The sequence below is a fragment of the Vicugna pacos genome, chromosome 9 (assembly GCF_048564905.1).
Source record: "Vicugna pacos chromosome 9, VicPac4, whole genome shotgun sequence".
NCBI classification, from domain to species: Eukaryota; Metazoa; Chordata; class Mammalia; order Artiodactyla; family Camelidae; genus Vicugna; species Vicugna pacos.
In genome coordinates this window covers 73,512,647-73,526,587 of record NC_132995.1, presented here as the reverse complement: position 1 = coordinate 73,526,587, position 13,941 = coordinate 73,512,647, and the positions used below count along the sequence as shown (strand labels likewise).

Sequence of the window (13,941 nt, the reverse complement as noted above, 5' to 3'; positions counted from 1 at the left end):
GTGACTGCACGGTAAAGCCAAAGCACAAGCTCCTGAAGTCTGGCTCTGCAGGTGATCACCCCTCCAGACAACCAAACGTGTGGAAAGTGCACCAGGCGCTGGAGAACAGGAAGTGGGCTGGGCTAAGCGCAACGTAGGCTGTGTGGTGTCAGAGAAACACGGCTGGGAACGTGGAGCTGGGATGTTGTGGTCAGCCAGTGAGAGACACCGAGGACCAAGCATTTTAATGACCGCAGTGGGAATGGGATGAATCAGAAGGATTAGGAAGAATTTTCGGAGACAAAATGGATAGGGCTTGGTTACTAGGGGCAGTCTAGAGGGGGTGGCTCCAGGTTTCTGATTGGATGGCTAAGTCAGTGGTGATTTTATTGATTAATATTGGAGGTTTGGAAGAGAAATAGGCAGTTTTCTGTGGTGGTGGTCATGGGGGAAGGGGAAGTTAGGCATGGAGTAGGGCCTTGGTTTTAGGCATATTTGAGAATTTGTGTTTGTCAGGTGAATATGCTCAGCATTAAGTCAGAAATACAGAACTGCAGGTAGAATTTAAGAGAGAACTTGAAATCAGAGATTTGTGTCAGGGCATTGAGCTTTTGAGGAGGAAAAATTTCTCCTCTACCCGTCTAGGTTCTTTGGCAGGTCTAAAAATCAAATTGACATAAGGCAGATTAACAGGAGAAAAGGAAACTTAATTACATACACATGGGGGTCCCACAAGGACAGTGAGACCCACGGCTGGGCAATAGAATGAGCCCCTGAGCCAAGGAATGGAACAGGGGCCTGGGGAGGAGGCTGATTCTCAGGACGATAAGAAGATCAGATATTGGTAATGAGATGTGTGTGTTGCCATCCAGATAAAAAGTTTGTTTAGATAAAAAGTGACCTCTGGTAATAGCTCTCTCTGTGGGCCAGACCACCTGTCTATATTCTTTTTAGGTGGTTAAAGGGGAGGTGGGAATTTTTCTTGAGTCTGTTGGGTCTTAATTGCTTTCAGCTCAAAATGTTCTGCTCGCCAAAGTGGCACATTTTAGGGAGCTCATTCTGAGCCCCTCAGGCCCCTGAGGATGGATGAAATGGCCTTGGCAGAGCAGATGGAAGGAAGTGTGCTTGGGAGGCACAAGTGTCGAAGGGACAGGCAGAGGAAGCGGAGACTAGGAAAGTGTGGTTAGGGAATCAAGAGGAAACAGTCTCATGGAAACAGGAGAGGAGAGAGGGAAGCGAGATGCTGGCAGTGTCGCGTGCTGTAGGAAAGCCACGCGGGGTGAAAGCTAAGACACAGCCACTGTCTTGGCTATAGGGAGGCCCTGGGGACCGATTTCTTTTGTAGGGGCATGCCATCATATTGTACCGCAAGCACAGCAAGAATGCCTGTGAATCCACGGTTGATTTCTCTTTTTAAAAGTCTGATAGGGAAGACAAGCAGAGAAGGAGAAATTTTTGGATTAGGAAGAACTGGGCGTGTTGGTAAGAGAGAAGGAAAAAATGAATCTATGGATGGGGAACTAGCTGGAGCAAGGGAAAGGGCATGAGTGGTGGACCGGAGTCCACCTCAGTACGGAGCTTGGGGCAGAGGCAGCTGGCCGTGGAGAGGGCAAGGGAAATTTCTTCGTCTGAACACAGAGGTAGAAGAAGATGCCTGAGAAGCAGATCTGAGGCCTTAGGGTCCGAGCTGGAGGGGCCCAGGGCTGACGGCCTGTAAGCTGGTAGTAGAAGAGGCCAGCTCGTCTGATAGGACTGAGGAGTGGAAGCGAATGAAGCAGGGAAGTGGCTTGACTGGGGAGACGGAGGTTTGGAAGCAATCCTTTGGAGACTGTGGAGTCAAGTGAAAGGAACAGCCCCACTGAGCAAATTCGAGAATTCAGTTGAAGTTCAGATCTCTTTAAATGATCTGTGTGCCATTATCTTAATATCAGTGCTGCTGAGTAAGAACAGCTATCGACTGAGCTCTTAGTGTGGAGGCATTCTTACTGTGTGTCCTAGCTGCTCCACAGTGTGAGGGAGGTACTGTCGTTGCCCCTGGTTGCAGAGATAAAACTGAGCACCGGAGGTCAGACGCAGAGAGGTGAGACCGCGCAGCAGCTGAGGGGCCAGGGCAGGCTTTGAACCCTGGCGTTCTGACTGCAGAGCATGGTGCCCTCCTTCCCTCTGTCCCCCCTGCCTAAGGAAAGCGGGCTTGATGAGAGGGTGGGCACGGGCAAGACAGTGAGACAGATGAAGTGAGGGAACCAAGGGTGCTGGTGCGTGTCCGGGAGCTAGCCGAGTTCAGGGAGTGGGGAGGAAGTGATTACAGGCTGGTAGTGAGCGACTGGGAGTGGACGGTCAGAGAGGAGGTTTAGATGCAACTGAGTGATGGGAAACGTGGGGAACTGCGAGCTGTGCTAAGAAGGGGAGAGTTATTTGAGGTGTAGCATTTCTGATTAAGCCCAAGGCCACCGTATAGTCAGAGAAATGAATGGCTGAGGATAAGAGGGGGAAAATCTCTGGAGCAGAGTCAGCTGGGGGATCGGAGATCTCAACAGAGCAAAAAATGTTGACTTTACTGCTTCAGTGACATTTTTCCTATTTGTGATATTATTTTATTAATTTGACCATTGCTACCTAACTGGTTTCTTTTTTAACTGCCTTGAATAATTTAACCCCTCTCGCTTCACCCCCTGCATGAACTTGTATATTGTAATACCTCTCTTACCCTTCAGGTTATTTCTATTTGATATTTTAATCTCTCAGTAAACTATTTTCAGGTGTATTTTAACAGTTAATGTTTAGTTTCTGAGGATGAGAAGTTTCTAGCTTAGTCATGACTAATTCAGTCAAGTTCAATATTAAGATACATGACTATATTTTACTGCGTTTACAATTTAACATCTAAAATGTAATGAGGTAAAATTAGGCAAGATGGATTTGTTTTTAAGGAGGAAAAAGTAGAATAAAGCAAATACTCACTGAATTCTTAAGAAATAAAGGTTTTACTTGAGAATAATTTTAGACTAACAGAAAAGTTTCAAGGGGGATACAGAGGGTTCCCATATACGTTATATCAGGACTTCGTACATAAACATGGCTTATCACTGTGGGTGTTCACCTCGTTCACCTGGCAGAGCTGGGGTTTGTAAGGTTTCTCAGGTTTAAAGCTGCTGTTTCCACCCCACCTGCCTCTGTACTGAGCTCTTGGGAAGGAAGTCGCTACACAGAGTCCCTCGTGAAGCATGACTCTTCACGAGGGAGAAATATTTACTTACGTTATTGGTAATTATTTAGGATATTTATCTTTTCTCCCTTATTCATTCATTCATTCATTTGTATTACTATGGCTTCATGGACATGTATTTTATCCTTTGGGTTTGAACCCAATCCTACATTATTAGTTCAAATGGTTACAGCTTTTGCTGTTGGAAACTCTTTCAGTTGGGTTCTACATCCCTTTTACATAACCTCATCATTTTGTGTGTGTGTGTGTGTGTGTGTGTGTTTTTTGAGCACTTCCTTACTTTCTGACACTAAAAAATACTCTAGATTTATATTGTGTATTCTCTTTCCCAGCCCTAGAATCAGCCATTTCTCAAGGAATCTTGATTCCTTTTATTGGAGCCTGGTATTAGGAACCAAAATCTGGGACCTGGGTGTGCTCACTGCTACTGGGGCATTATTGGTTCTATGCCCTTTCTGATGACAACTTGGAAATATACTAACTTGTGCATACACACATGTCTATAATTATTTCTGTATGTGTCCATCTTTATATCTGTATTAAGCTAAGCATGAGTTCATACTGAAGTTTCCAACTCTAATCCAGTAGCATATGGACCACTCTAGCCTTGTAATTAAACTGAATTGTCTGTAACTTTCCACTCCAACAATGAGAAACCTGGTCCCCACTTCACCATCAAACAAAATTTACTTACTTGTTAAAACCCAATATACGTATATAATTATTTCACAATTGTTAACCTGTTCCCCCACGAGACACAATTTTACTAGCTTAGAGTATAGTGCCTGTGTACAGTTTCTTTTGTCTTTAGTCTTACAGTCTTAATTCATTTTCAAAGTTACATAAGTCATGTCTTTTTACCCTGCTCCCTTCAGTGAGGTCATGTCATGTATTTGGAATGCAATTAGATTCTTTTGTCATGGTCTACATTCTGCCTGGCATCCCCCAACCTCCTAAAATTGATTTTTAAAAATTTGCATGCACTCTTCATGCTGTTCTTTGAGTTTTAACGGTTGTGTAACTTTATGTATCCACTGCTACAGTATGATACAGAGTTGTTTCTCCACCCTGAAGTGTCGCTGTGCTTCACCTGTTCTGCCCTCTCCTCTCCCTGAACCTCTGGCAACCACTGATCTGTTTTCTGTCTTTTTAGTTTTGCTCTTTCCAGAATGTAATATAAATGGATTCATACAATAGGTAGCATTTTCAGACTGGTTTCTTTGATTTATCAATATGCATTTAAGATTCATCCATGGTGTTATATCAATTGATAATTTGTTCCTTTTTATTGCTGAGTAGTAGTCTATTGTATGTTGGTACCACAATTTGCTTGCTTATCCATTCACCTACTGAATAACATTTTGGTTGCCTCCAGTTTTGGGCAGTTATGAATATAGCTGGTGTAAACATTTGCATGCAGGTTTTTGGACATATATTTTGAAATCAAATAGAAAAATACTTAGGAGTGCAATTGTTGGATTGTGTGCCATGAATATGTTTAGCATTGTAACTGTAATATTGTCTTCCAAACTGGCTTTATCATTTTGCATTCCCACCAACAATGAATGAGTGTTCCTCTTGTTCCACATCCTTGCCAGCAATTGGTGTTGTCAGATTTATGGATTTTACTCATTCTAATAGATAGGTCATAGTATATCATTGTTTTAATTTACATTTTTCTAATGACAAATGGTGTTTAACATCTTTTTATATGTTTCTTTTTCTTCCACATATCTTCTCTGATGGCATGTTTAAGATCTTTTGCCCATGTTATAGTTGGGTTGTTTCCTTATTGTTGAGTTTTAAGAGTTCTTTATATATTTTGGATACAAGTACTTCATCATGTTTGTATTTTGAATATTTATTCTCTCCCAGTACTTGGATGTCTTTTCATTTTCTTTTAGCAGTGCCTTTCACAGAGCAAGGTTTTAATTTTAGTGAAGTCTACCTTGCTAATATTTTCTCCTATAGATCATGCCTTTGGTATTATATCTAAAATACTATCACCCAAATCAAGATTATATAGATTTTTTTCCCCTATGTTTTCTTCCTGAAGTTTTATAGTTTTGCATTTTACTTTTAAGTCTGTGGTCCATTTTGAGTTAATTTTTGTGTAAGATGTGAGGTCTCTGCCTAGGTTCATTTTTCTACATGCGGATACCTATCTGTTCCAGAACGGTTTGTTGAAAAGACTAATCTCTCTCCATTTAAGTTACCTTTAGTTGTCAAACATCAGCTGAGTATATCTGTGTGGGTCTATTTCTGGGCTCTCTGATCTGTTTGTCTGTTCTTTCATCAATGCCATGCTGTCTTGATTGCTGTAGCTTCCTAGTAAGTCTTGCACGTGAATCTACCAATTTTGTTCTTTTTCAGGATTATGTTGACTATTCTAGGCCCTTGGCCTTGCCATGTAAATCTCAGGGGAATGTTCACTGAATTTTAAACACTAAAAACTAAAATTCAAATTGTTAACCCTCAGAGATGCAGAATAAAGGTGATGGTTCTTTACTTTTTTCCCAGGTGGTTCTTTGAAGCTCTGAAGTATCCTAAGTTTTCCAGGGCGAACGTCATCAATGGGATACTCATGACAGTGGTGTTCTTCGTCGTGCGGATTGTCTCGATACCTCCTTTGTATGGCTATGTATATTCCGTGTTGGGAACAGAAGCCTACTTGAGGCTTGGAGTTTTAGTTCAATCTGTCTGGATCTCTTCTTGTTTAGTTTTGGATGTGATGAACGTCATGTGGATGATCAAAATTTCAAAGGGGTGCATCAAAGTCATCTCTCTCATCAGACAGGAGAAAGCCAAAAAGAGTCTTCAGAATGGGAAGCTCAACTAAAAGAGGGCTATTGATAAGCATTACTTCATTACTACCCGTGTCACACCTGCTGATAGGGTGAATTCTTGGCATGTTCTTGTGCTTGTTTATTAATTACACTTGTCATCCAGGGTTTCAGGGTCTTTTTTTAACCTTTAGAAAAGAGAAACTGAAATTTAATTTCTATCCTGAGATTTATTTTTTGAACTTCTTTGGCATCATAAGCATGGATAAAATCTTAAAGGTCTAAATAAAAATTATAAATATGGTGATGGATCTTTTTGGCAATCTGTTAACCTGCATTGGTATTTTTCTCTGTGAAAAGATGACTGTGCTAATTTGGTGCACTTGGTTTTACGTCACCAATTTTGAAAGAATGGGAACTGCTTTTAAATCTGTAAATAGCTCTCCACGTTTTGTTGTACTGCACTCACTTCTTACTATGGCTGTAATACCTGGGTAAGGTTTAATTTCCAAATTGTTGAAATGTTCTTTTTCTTAGGCCATTAGAACTGATGTCTTTTTTTTGTTATATATGTGCCATCACCTACTAATGAGGAAGTATTTTATTTATTTGGGAATCTTTAGTTAGTTCAGTTACGGAAAATATTTCCTACATTTTTCGATTTCTTCTGACATCACTTTATTATTTCTGTTTTTAACATTTTGTCAAATTATTGCTTTTTTCTTTTGTAGTAAAGCTTAAGGCAGCTCTAATAGAGCTTAAACGGTGAATTTGTCCTTCGAAACATGCATGTTATAGATGAGGGGTTAGGCTAATAGGAGGAGTCATTAAGAAAAAAGCTTTAACACTGCTGTGTCTCTCTGCTTCCTTTGCACTTTTTCTATGAAAAACATTATTCTATTTGCAGAACCTCCCCTGAGTTCAGAATCCAGCGTCATTAGCACCAAAGTCTTTTGCAGTATGTATTTTTCATGCTTCTAAAGTAGGCCTCTTCTTGATGAGACCAAAACTACAAAAAAAAAAAAAATCAGTATTCATATTTTACTCACAATTTACACTCATGCTTGCTTAATCAGCATTTTGAGTGTTTGAATTTCTATCCTTCCTAAAGGACAGGAAAAAGATAATTTAATCCAAGTGTTCTGATGATCAACGTTACTGTTTTATGTGAGGCTAAGCGACTGGTGACTCTTCTTTCCCTCCTGTTTGTGTGAGTTTATGTTCGCTTTCGCTTTGGTCCCTACAACCTAAATATAGAATTACATAGTTAGTTGTTATTGCTTTTATTTATTTTTCTGAAGCACTTGACTTTAATGATCGCTCTTACCTAAAGGAAAAAAATTAATCAGTGGTACATACTTGAATTTAATTGAACCTAAACCAAAAGACCTAATCCGTTCAGTTTCTCAGCTTGAAGGAGAAGGTTTGATTCACTCTCATTGTTCATGTTGTGATGATGAAGGGAGGCTAGCTGGATATTTCCAGACTTTTGATTTCACTTGATTTGATTTGACCTGACTGTCCAGTGCAGATAGAGCCTGGTAAGTTTTAGAACATTTAAAGAAGACAATTGAAATCTCGGTCAGTAACAAAAGGATACAATGAAGTAGATTGGCTTATACCAGGTACACTAATTTTTGAAAGAATTAAAGGAATGTAAAAATATAGGTATTTGTTTCTAAGTTTACTAATAGTACACTGATCATTTGTTACTACATTTAGTGCCTTCTCCACATCGGCACTTAAACATGTACTGACTGTTCAGAGGGGTAGGAAAGCACAGGGTTTTATTTTGTTCTTTTCTTGCTCTTTTGCAAGAAAAATGGCTTTTTAAAAGGAAAACATTTATATTAGAAAACTATTTTGGAAATAACATTCCTTTAGAAAGAAACAAAACATGAAATAAATATTTTTGACTCTTTGGATATTTCTATAGTTTCTGAACACAGATTTTAAACCCACCATCAAAACGAAGACAGTATAAAGCTATATTATCTTAGTGAGTTTCCATATAGCAGCTTCAGTTCTTAGAGTTGCTATTTCATGCTTCAGACTTCATTTTCACTTTCACTACAGCACCTTTCAATAGTGTAGCCCCTCTCTAAGTAGGTGCATTTCAAGTACCAACATGTCGAGCTCAAGTTTGTTATTCCCTTTGTCGGCGATTCTCGTTTTATGCTGGTGTTGCGACAGCTCATTTAACGTCCAGAGTCAGTATCCAGAAGTGGATTGTGCATACTTCCTCACCTCACACAACAGACGTGAGATGGAAAAGACACCACATGCTGCTGTGCTCCTTTAAGTCAGATCGTGACAGGAGCTGCACTCGGCTGTGCTGTGATTGTATCCACCTCCCCAAGATACAAGTAGTTAAAGACAGGACATCTCATTTATTAAATGATGAAGTTTTCATTTATTAAATGACAAACTTTTGCTAGACATTTTACATGTTAAATCTTTGAACTACATAGATTAATTTAAACGATTCTATTAGGCATTCTGATATTTAACACTGTTAAAATATTTATAGAAAATGAAAGCAAATTGATATAAATTTTTAAGCAACTCTATTTTTGTAGAAAAAGATTAGTGACAACCTGTAACTATCAAGATGTTCCCTGAATGTGTAGTACTCTAGAAAATAAAAATTCTTACAAAACTTTGAAAATGAATGAAAATTAGCTAAACAGCATGCAAGGTCATAGACTGCATTCTATATTTTATTTGGGAGAATTTAAAAATTTGAGCTTGAGTTTATAGAGTTTGCATTCTTGTCTCAAAAATTTTTTTAATGAATATTATTTGCGTTTATTTAAAACTCAAAATGGAGTTATATATGAATGCAAAGAAATGAATTCCTGCTTAAATTGTCTTGATATGTTAAAGGAAGTTGAAATGCAATTTTGATTTCAAAATTTTGTTCGATTTTGTTGTCTTATGGACTTGCCCTATGTTAAGAGAAATAATAATGTCTTCACCATTCCTAAGGGCGACTGATAGACTGTGGATGACCCCGTACTGTTGTAATCGAAGTCTGAATCAAACTCTTCTAAATTTTAACCTATTGACTCAAATCAAATTTTTGCTGTAAGTATCAGGTTTTAAATTGTACACTTTCTCTGAGGTGCATTGGACATGTGGAGAATGGTTCTTCCCTGGTGTGAAAAGCCACCTTTACTGTTGGTTACACCATTTGTTCTGATGTGTTTAGAAATATTCTTCTCATGGAGATGTGTGGGGAAAGGTGTGTTGTTATGTTCATGTTTGTTCTGCTTCATTTTTAAGGAAAATAAACATGTTCCAAAAGACACTATTTAAATAAATGTTTGAGCAAATTTCAGTTTCTAGGTTACTCTTAACTCCAAATATGCACCTATGCATTTGAATTGGCTTTAAGTGGGTTAGTCGGTTGGATGACACTGGGAAGTCCGTGTAATTGTTGAATCATCAGTTACACTTCACCTCATAGAAGACTATGTATGTGTGTGTTTTGGATCCCGTAAGAAGCCATCTCGTGCGGTTTTATCAGAAATGTGGCACAGCGTGTCTCCACGGGTCCCACCGGCACAGGCCCGAGACCCCACCGTGCTCAGAGGCCCCGGGCGCACGCCTCCCCAGCCCTAACCACAGCCGGCTGACGAAGGCACACTACAGGTCCTGAAAGGGAGTTCTGACACGAAGCATATGTGCTGTGTGCTAGAACAAAGAAAAGCCAGCAGGACCTGTGGTTGGAGGAGACACCACAACCAACCGATTTGCCCTTAAAAGCAGCGATGCTGGTCCCTCCATCTCGTTTTCTTTCTGAGTCTTTTGAGCCCGTCCAGCGTCCAGCTCTTCCTCCGATGACCCTGAACACCTCGCCAGCACCTCCCTCCTTTTTGCCAGCACCTTTCTAGGTCAACTTTTGGGGACTCCCCTTACCTGTAAGCTTCCCAGTCTATTGAGGCAAATTTAAAAGTTCACAAATATGTTCTTTTGTTGAGAAACAAAAAAAGCATTGCAGTAAGTTTGAGTAGCGAACAGACAAACCATAATTTATTAAGAGGCTATAGGAAGCCGTTTAGCGTGTAATAATGCTCAGTTTACAACACCAAGCAAAGCTAATGATGGTATGGTTTTACCGAGGAACATTTGTAGTCTCTTTCTCTTAAACTGGTTTAGCAATAATGAGAGCTTTATAGCCTGTTTCAGCCGGCGGTTTGCTGTAGGCGTGTCAGTTATCTAAGCGTCCTTCCTCCCATCCCAGGACGGGGGGAGGAGGAGTCCAGGGTGCTCTGTGTTAGGAGGGTGTGACAAGGAGGGTGTGCGGGTCTATGGCAGTGTTATTGTGTCCTGCTCTTTAATCTTGTTGCTTTTAAAAACAAGCTTACCAGCAGATGGGTTACTCAGGGTGTTTTCCAAAGTACAACAGCCAAGGACCTGAGCCCTGTCCCTTTTTAGCCCAGACCTCAAACTGTCTCTATCAGCTTTGATAAGGTCATGCTTTCCTTGGAAGATACTTGGATGGCAGTGAAGCTAACGATTGGCTTGTTTGCATTGAAAATGTTTACACTGATTCCCTCTGAGCAGTAGACAATTTTGAAATCAAGCCCTATATTTGAGACCAAAAAAAAAAAAAAAAGAGAGAAATATTTCTAAATCTCAAAACTATAAATACAATACCTCTGGCTGAAAACTGGTTAATCATCATCTGTATGATTATGACTTTTTTCCTTTATATCTTTGTGTAATTCTTTCTGTAATTAAGTGTGCATTAAGGTATTTGCTACTTCTTTGGTTGATGAAGCCTAAAAATATAACTGTAAATATAATATGCTATGTATTTTTCTGTTCCTTGCTTGGTTTGCTTCTGATATGATTATGTCTACTTTTTACTCGAGGAATTTTTGCATTGATAATACTCTCTTACTAACTTGTAACTGGGATGAGTTATGAGATTTTTTTTGGTAATTATTTTATTTTGCAATAATAATTTTAGACAGATTTGATTTGAAAAATTTACTTGAAAACTGCAGTAAATATGAAAGCAATAGTGATATATACCTAGTTTTTTCTGGTAATAGATCACATTAATATTTAATTGACAGATTTTGGAAGTTTTTCAGAAGACATTTATTAACATTTTGAGAACATCCCTTCCAGTGTATTTCCTTAAGGCTGAAGAACTTTGATTTTATTTATAAAATATAAGACTTGGTAATTTACAAATCAGTGTTATTCAGATTTATCAGCAAGTAAAACAGCAATTTAGTGTTCTTTCCTTTTTTGCTTCTGGTTGTGCTTTATTTGGAGGGATTAATAGACACCTTGAGGTATTTCCCTTAAAATTTTGAAATGTTTGTGTACTTTGTAGGCGTGTCATTTTCAAGTATATGCAAGTTCTAAGCAATAATCTGCATGTTATACAAGTTTGGCATTACTTTGTCATGACAATTTCATTGTTTTAAGAACGTATAAAATCAATATCCTATATATAAATCACCCCTTCATGAAAATGTTGGGGTTTTCTTGTGTTAGAACACTACTATAATGTGGTGTGAAGCTTTGTATTTTGTGGAAAAAATAAAGTCACAGTGATCCAGTGCGAGAGTTGGAGTCTGCAAGGTGTACACTTTAATAGAAATTAATGAATGATAAAAGTGACTGTCCTCACTTAATCACCTGTCCTAGCATCGGAATCCTGAAGTTAATATGTGCTCTTCAAGACGCCTGTGGAGCTTGTTAACCCCCCTCTCCCTCCCTCCCCCCTCCCTTCCCCCTTCCCTCTCTCTCTCAGGTCCCAGCCCTGTAGCAAATCGAGGGCTCAGCAAACATTTCAGTCCTGCTTGTTAGTGGAAAGAATGGTGCTACATAATCAATAGGCTCTGTTAGATTAAGTAAAACTTTGGCAGTTAACGTTTTTAACCTCCTTCCCCTTGTCCCTGAGGCCTCTCATGTGGTCTCTAGAGTCTTCTGCCAAGTGTCTTGGCTGGAATTCCTACCTGCTCAGATTGCACCTCGGTCCGAGGACATCCCTAGACCAGGAAGCGGAGGGCTGATTGAACAGACCACTGGAGTGGTTTGGCCTTTGGAGAGTGGCATGAGTCATGCTTCAGAACATGCCTAAAAGGTTGTGTCAAGACTGGCAAAGGAGCAGCTGCATTTCAGAATTAAAATAGCAGTCACAGCTGACAGTGGAGACAGGCCACAGGTAAAGTTCTAAGGATTCAGAAGTCCTCCGAGCAAGTGTGAATGGGCGCCCTCTCCCGCCCTCCGACTGTCAGGGATGTCTCTATCCTCCTACTTTCTAATCTTCATCAAAGCCGACTTAACTGTGTGCCCTCCCGTTTGGTGGTCCTTAGACGTGCACAAAGTAAGCAATAATGGTGGATTTCCAACTTTTGCCCACGCGAGGAACTGATCATCTGACAGGTGTTTCTGGAGGCTCCCCGCAAACTGGACTCCACCTGCGGCCCGTGTGCACCCCTCTGCCTGAGCGGCCCATTGTGGTTTAAGGCAGGCGCTCCTGGGTCCTCCCCGCCCTGGCTAAACAGCCCCTTCCTCTTCTCCCCCACCTCCAGCTGCCTGTTCCTGCCGCACCTAGTCTCATCATCTCACCTCCTCCAGAAATTAGCTGAGCAGAACTTTCAAAGAAGGGGACTTGCAGGGAGAAAGGAGGAGGAACAGGCAGGACGGGCTGCATTTCTATTGAGGGTAAAGCTCAAGGAGAGATGGAAACTTGGAAAGAGTGACACAGAAAGGGAAGGAGGAAGGACTTCGGAGAATTGGGAAAATAAAGTAGGAAAATGCTGTGCCCACGTGCACTGAATTTGGGGTGATGTGAACTTATCAAGAGAAATGGAAAGAGTGGAATTCCCTACATGGTGTAAGAATGTTTTTGTCTTTTCTATATTAAGATGCAATATCCACATTATTCATTCTGTATTCCCCTCTATATGTGTGTGTATGTGAGGGTGTGTGTGTGTGTGTGTGTGTGTACACACAAGAGTATATCTGAGCAGTGCTTCACCCACTGCCGACAATCAGAGGCAGGAATGAGGAGGTGGCCTTCGTGGAGCAGTGGTCCCCGTGGGTGCCTGAGCCTGCAGTCCTGATCTGCTGTAGTTACCAAAAGCCAAGCTGGGCCCAACAATTCAGCTTCTTGGAATGACTTGTGTCATCAGGCAGCCTCATCACGAGAGGTTTTAGAAGAGGAGGAGCAGTTTTTAACTCTTACCGTGCAGTGGACAGAAAGGCTGGATGCAGCCCCGGAGGGTGGGATTCTGTTTGAATGGGAAATTAGAAAAGAGCAATTTGGAAAGAGTGAGGTGCCGGAGAGCCTAAGGTTAACCACGAAGAAGTGTTTGAATCTCTGTGACTCTTAGTTTTATCTGTAAAATATCATTTGAAGTATCTCTGACATTCCTTCCAACTCCTGCATCCAATTCGTAAGAGCTTTAATTTGAACAAAGCAATTACAGAGGAGCAAGTGCAGCTGTAAGGCTTAGTAATATGATGGAAATGACATTTGAGGGAGATTCTCGGTGTCCAGTGAGTGGGAGGACAGAGGTAAGTTAGCGATGGAGACATCGGCCAAGCAACCACAATGCAGTTAGGTACGCCTGGCGTGTGCCCGAGGCAAGAAAGGGAAGTAGACGGGCCAGATCTGATAAATACTGATTGCAGTGGGGAGCCAAAAGGATCAGAAAGACTGAACATGGCTCACGAATAAGTCTGTGGAACTGAAGGGTGACAGATGCTCGTAGCTGTGACATCAGAATGTGGGGAGCCGTGGGCTCAGCGGGAGGCTGGAGAGCAGGCAGCTCTTAGGGGATGTCACGGATAAGAGAGGAAAAAGAGGGAGGTCAGGTCAGAGGCATTTCGCCATGAATGAGGAAGGAGAAGGTATGGTGGTTGGAAGGTCAGGGTGGAGTCTGGGGTAGACTTCATTCAATGTGGGAGAAAGAAAAAGAC

The 13,941-nt window shown here is 40.8% G+C and overlaps 1 protein-coding gene across 12 annotated transcripts in view; it reads left to right on the top strand.

The window, feature by feature from the left end:
- TLCD4 (TLC domain containing 4) overlaps positions 1–11,577 on the top strand; it is a 76,615-nt gene extending 65,038 nt beyond the window's left edge. For all 12 annotated transcript variants that reach the window (XM_031680412.2, XM_072968166.1, XM_072968164.1 and 9 more), the window contains one exon: positions 5,726–11,577. In XM_031680412.2, the coding sequence (XP_031536272.1) occupies positions 5,726–6,044 (319 nt within the window). In that variant the 3' untranslated portion in view covers positions 6,045–11,577. The remainder of the gene's footprint in view (positions 1–5,725) is intronic.
- The last annotated feature ends 2,364 nt before the right edge of the window (positions 11,578–13,941 follow it).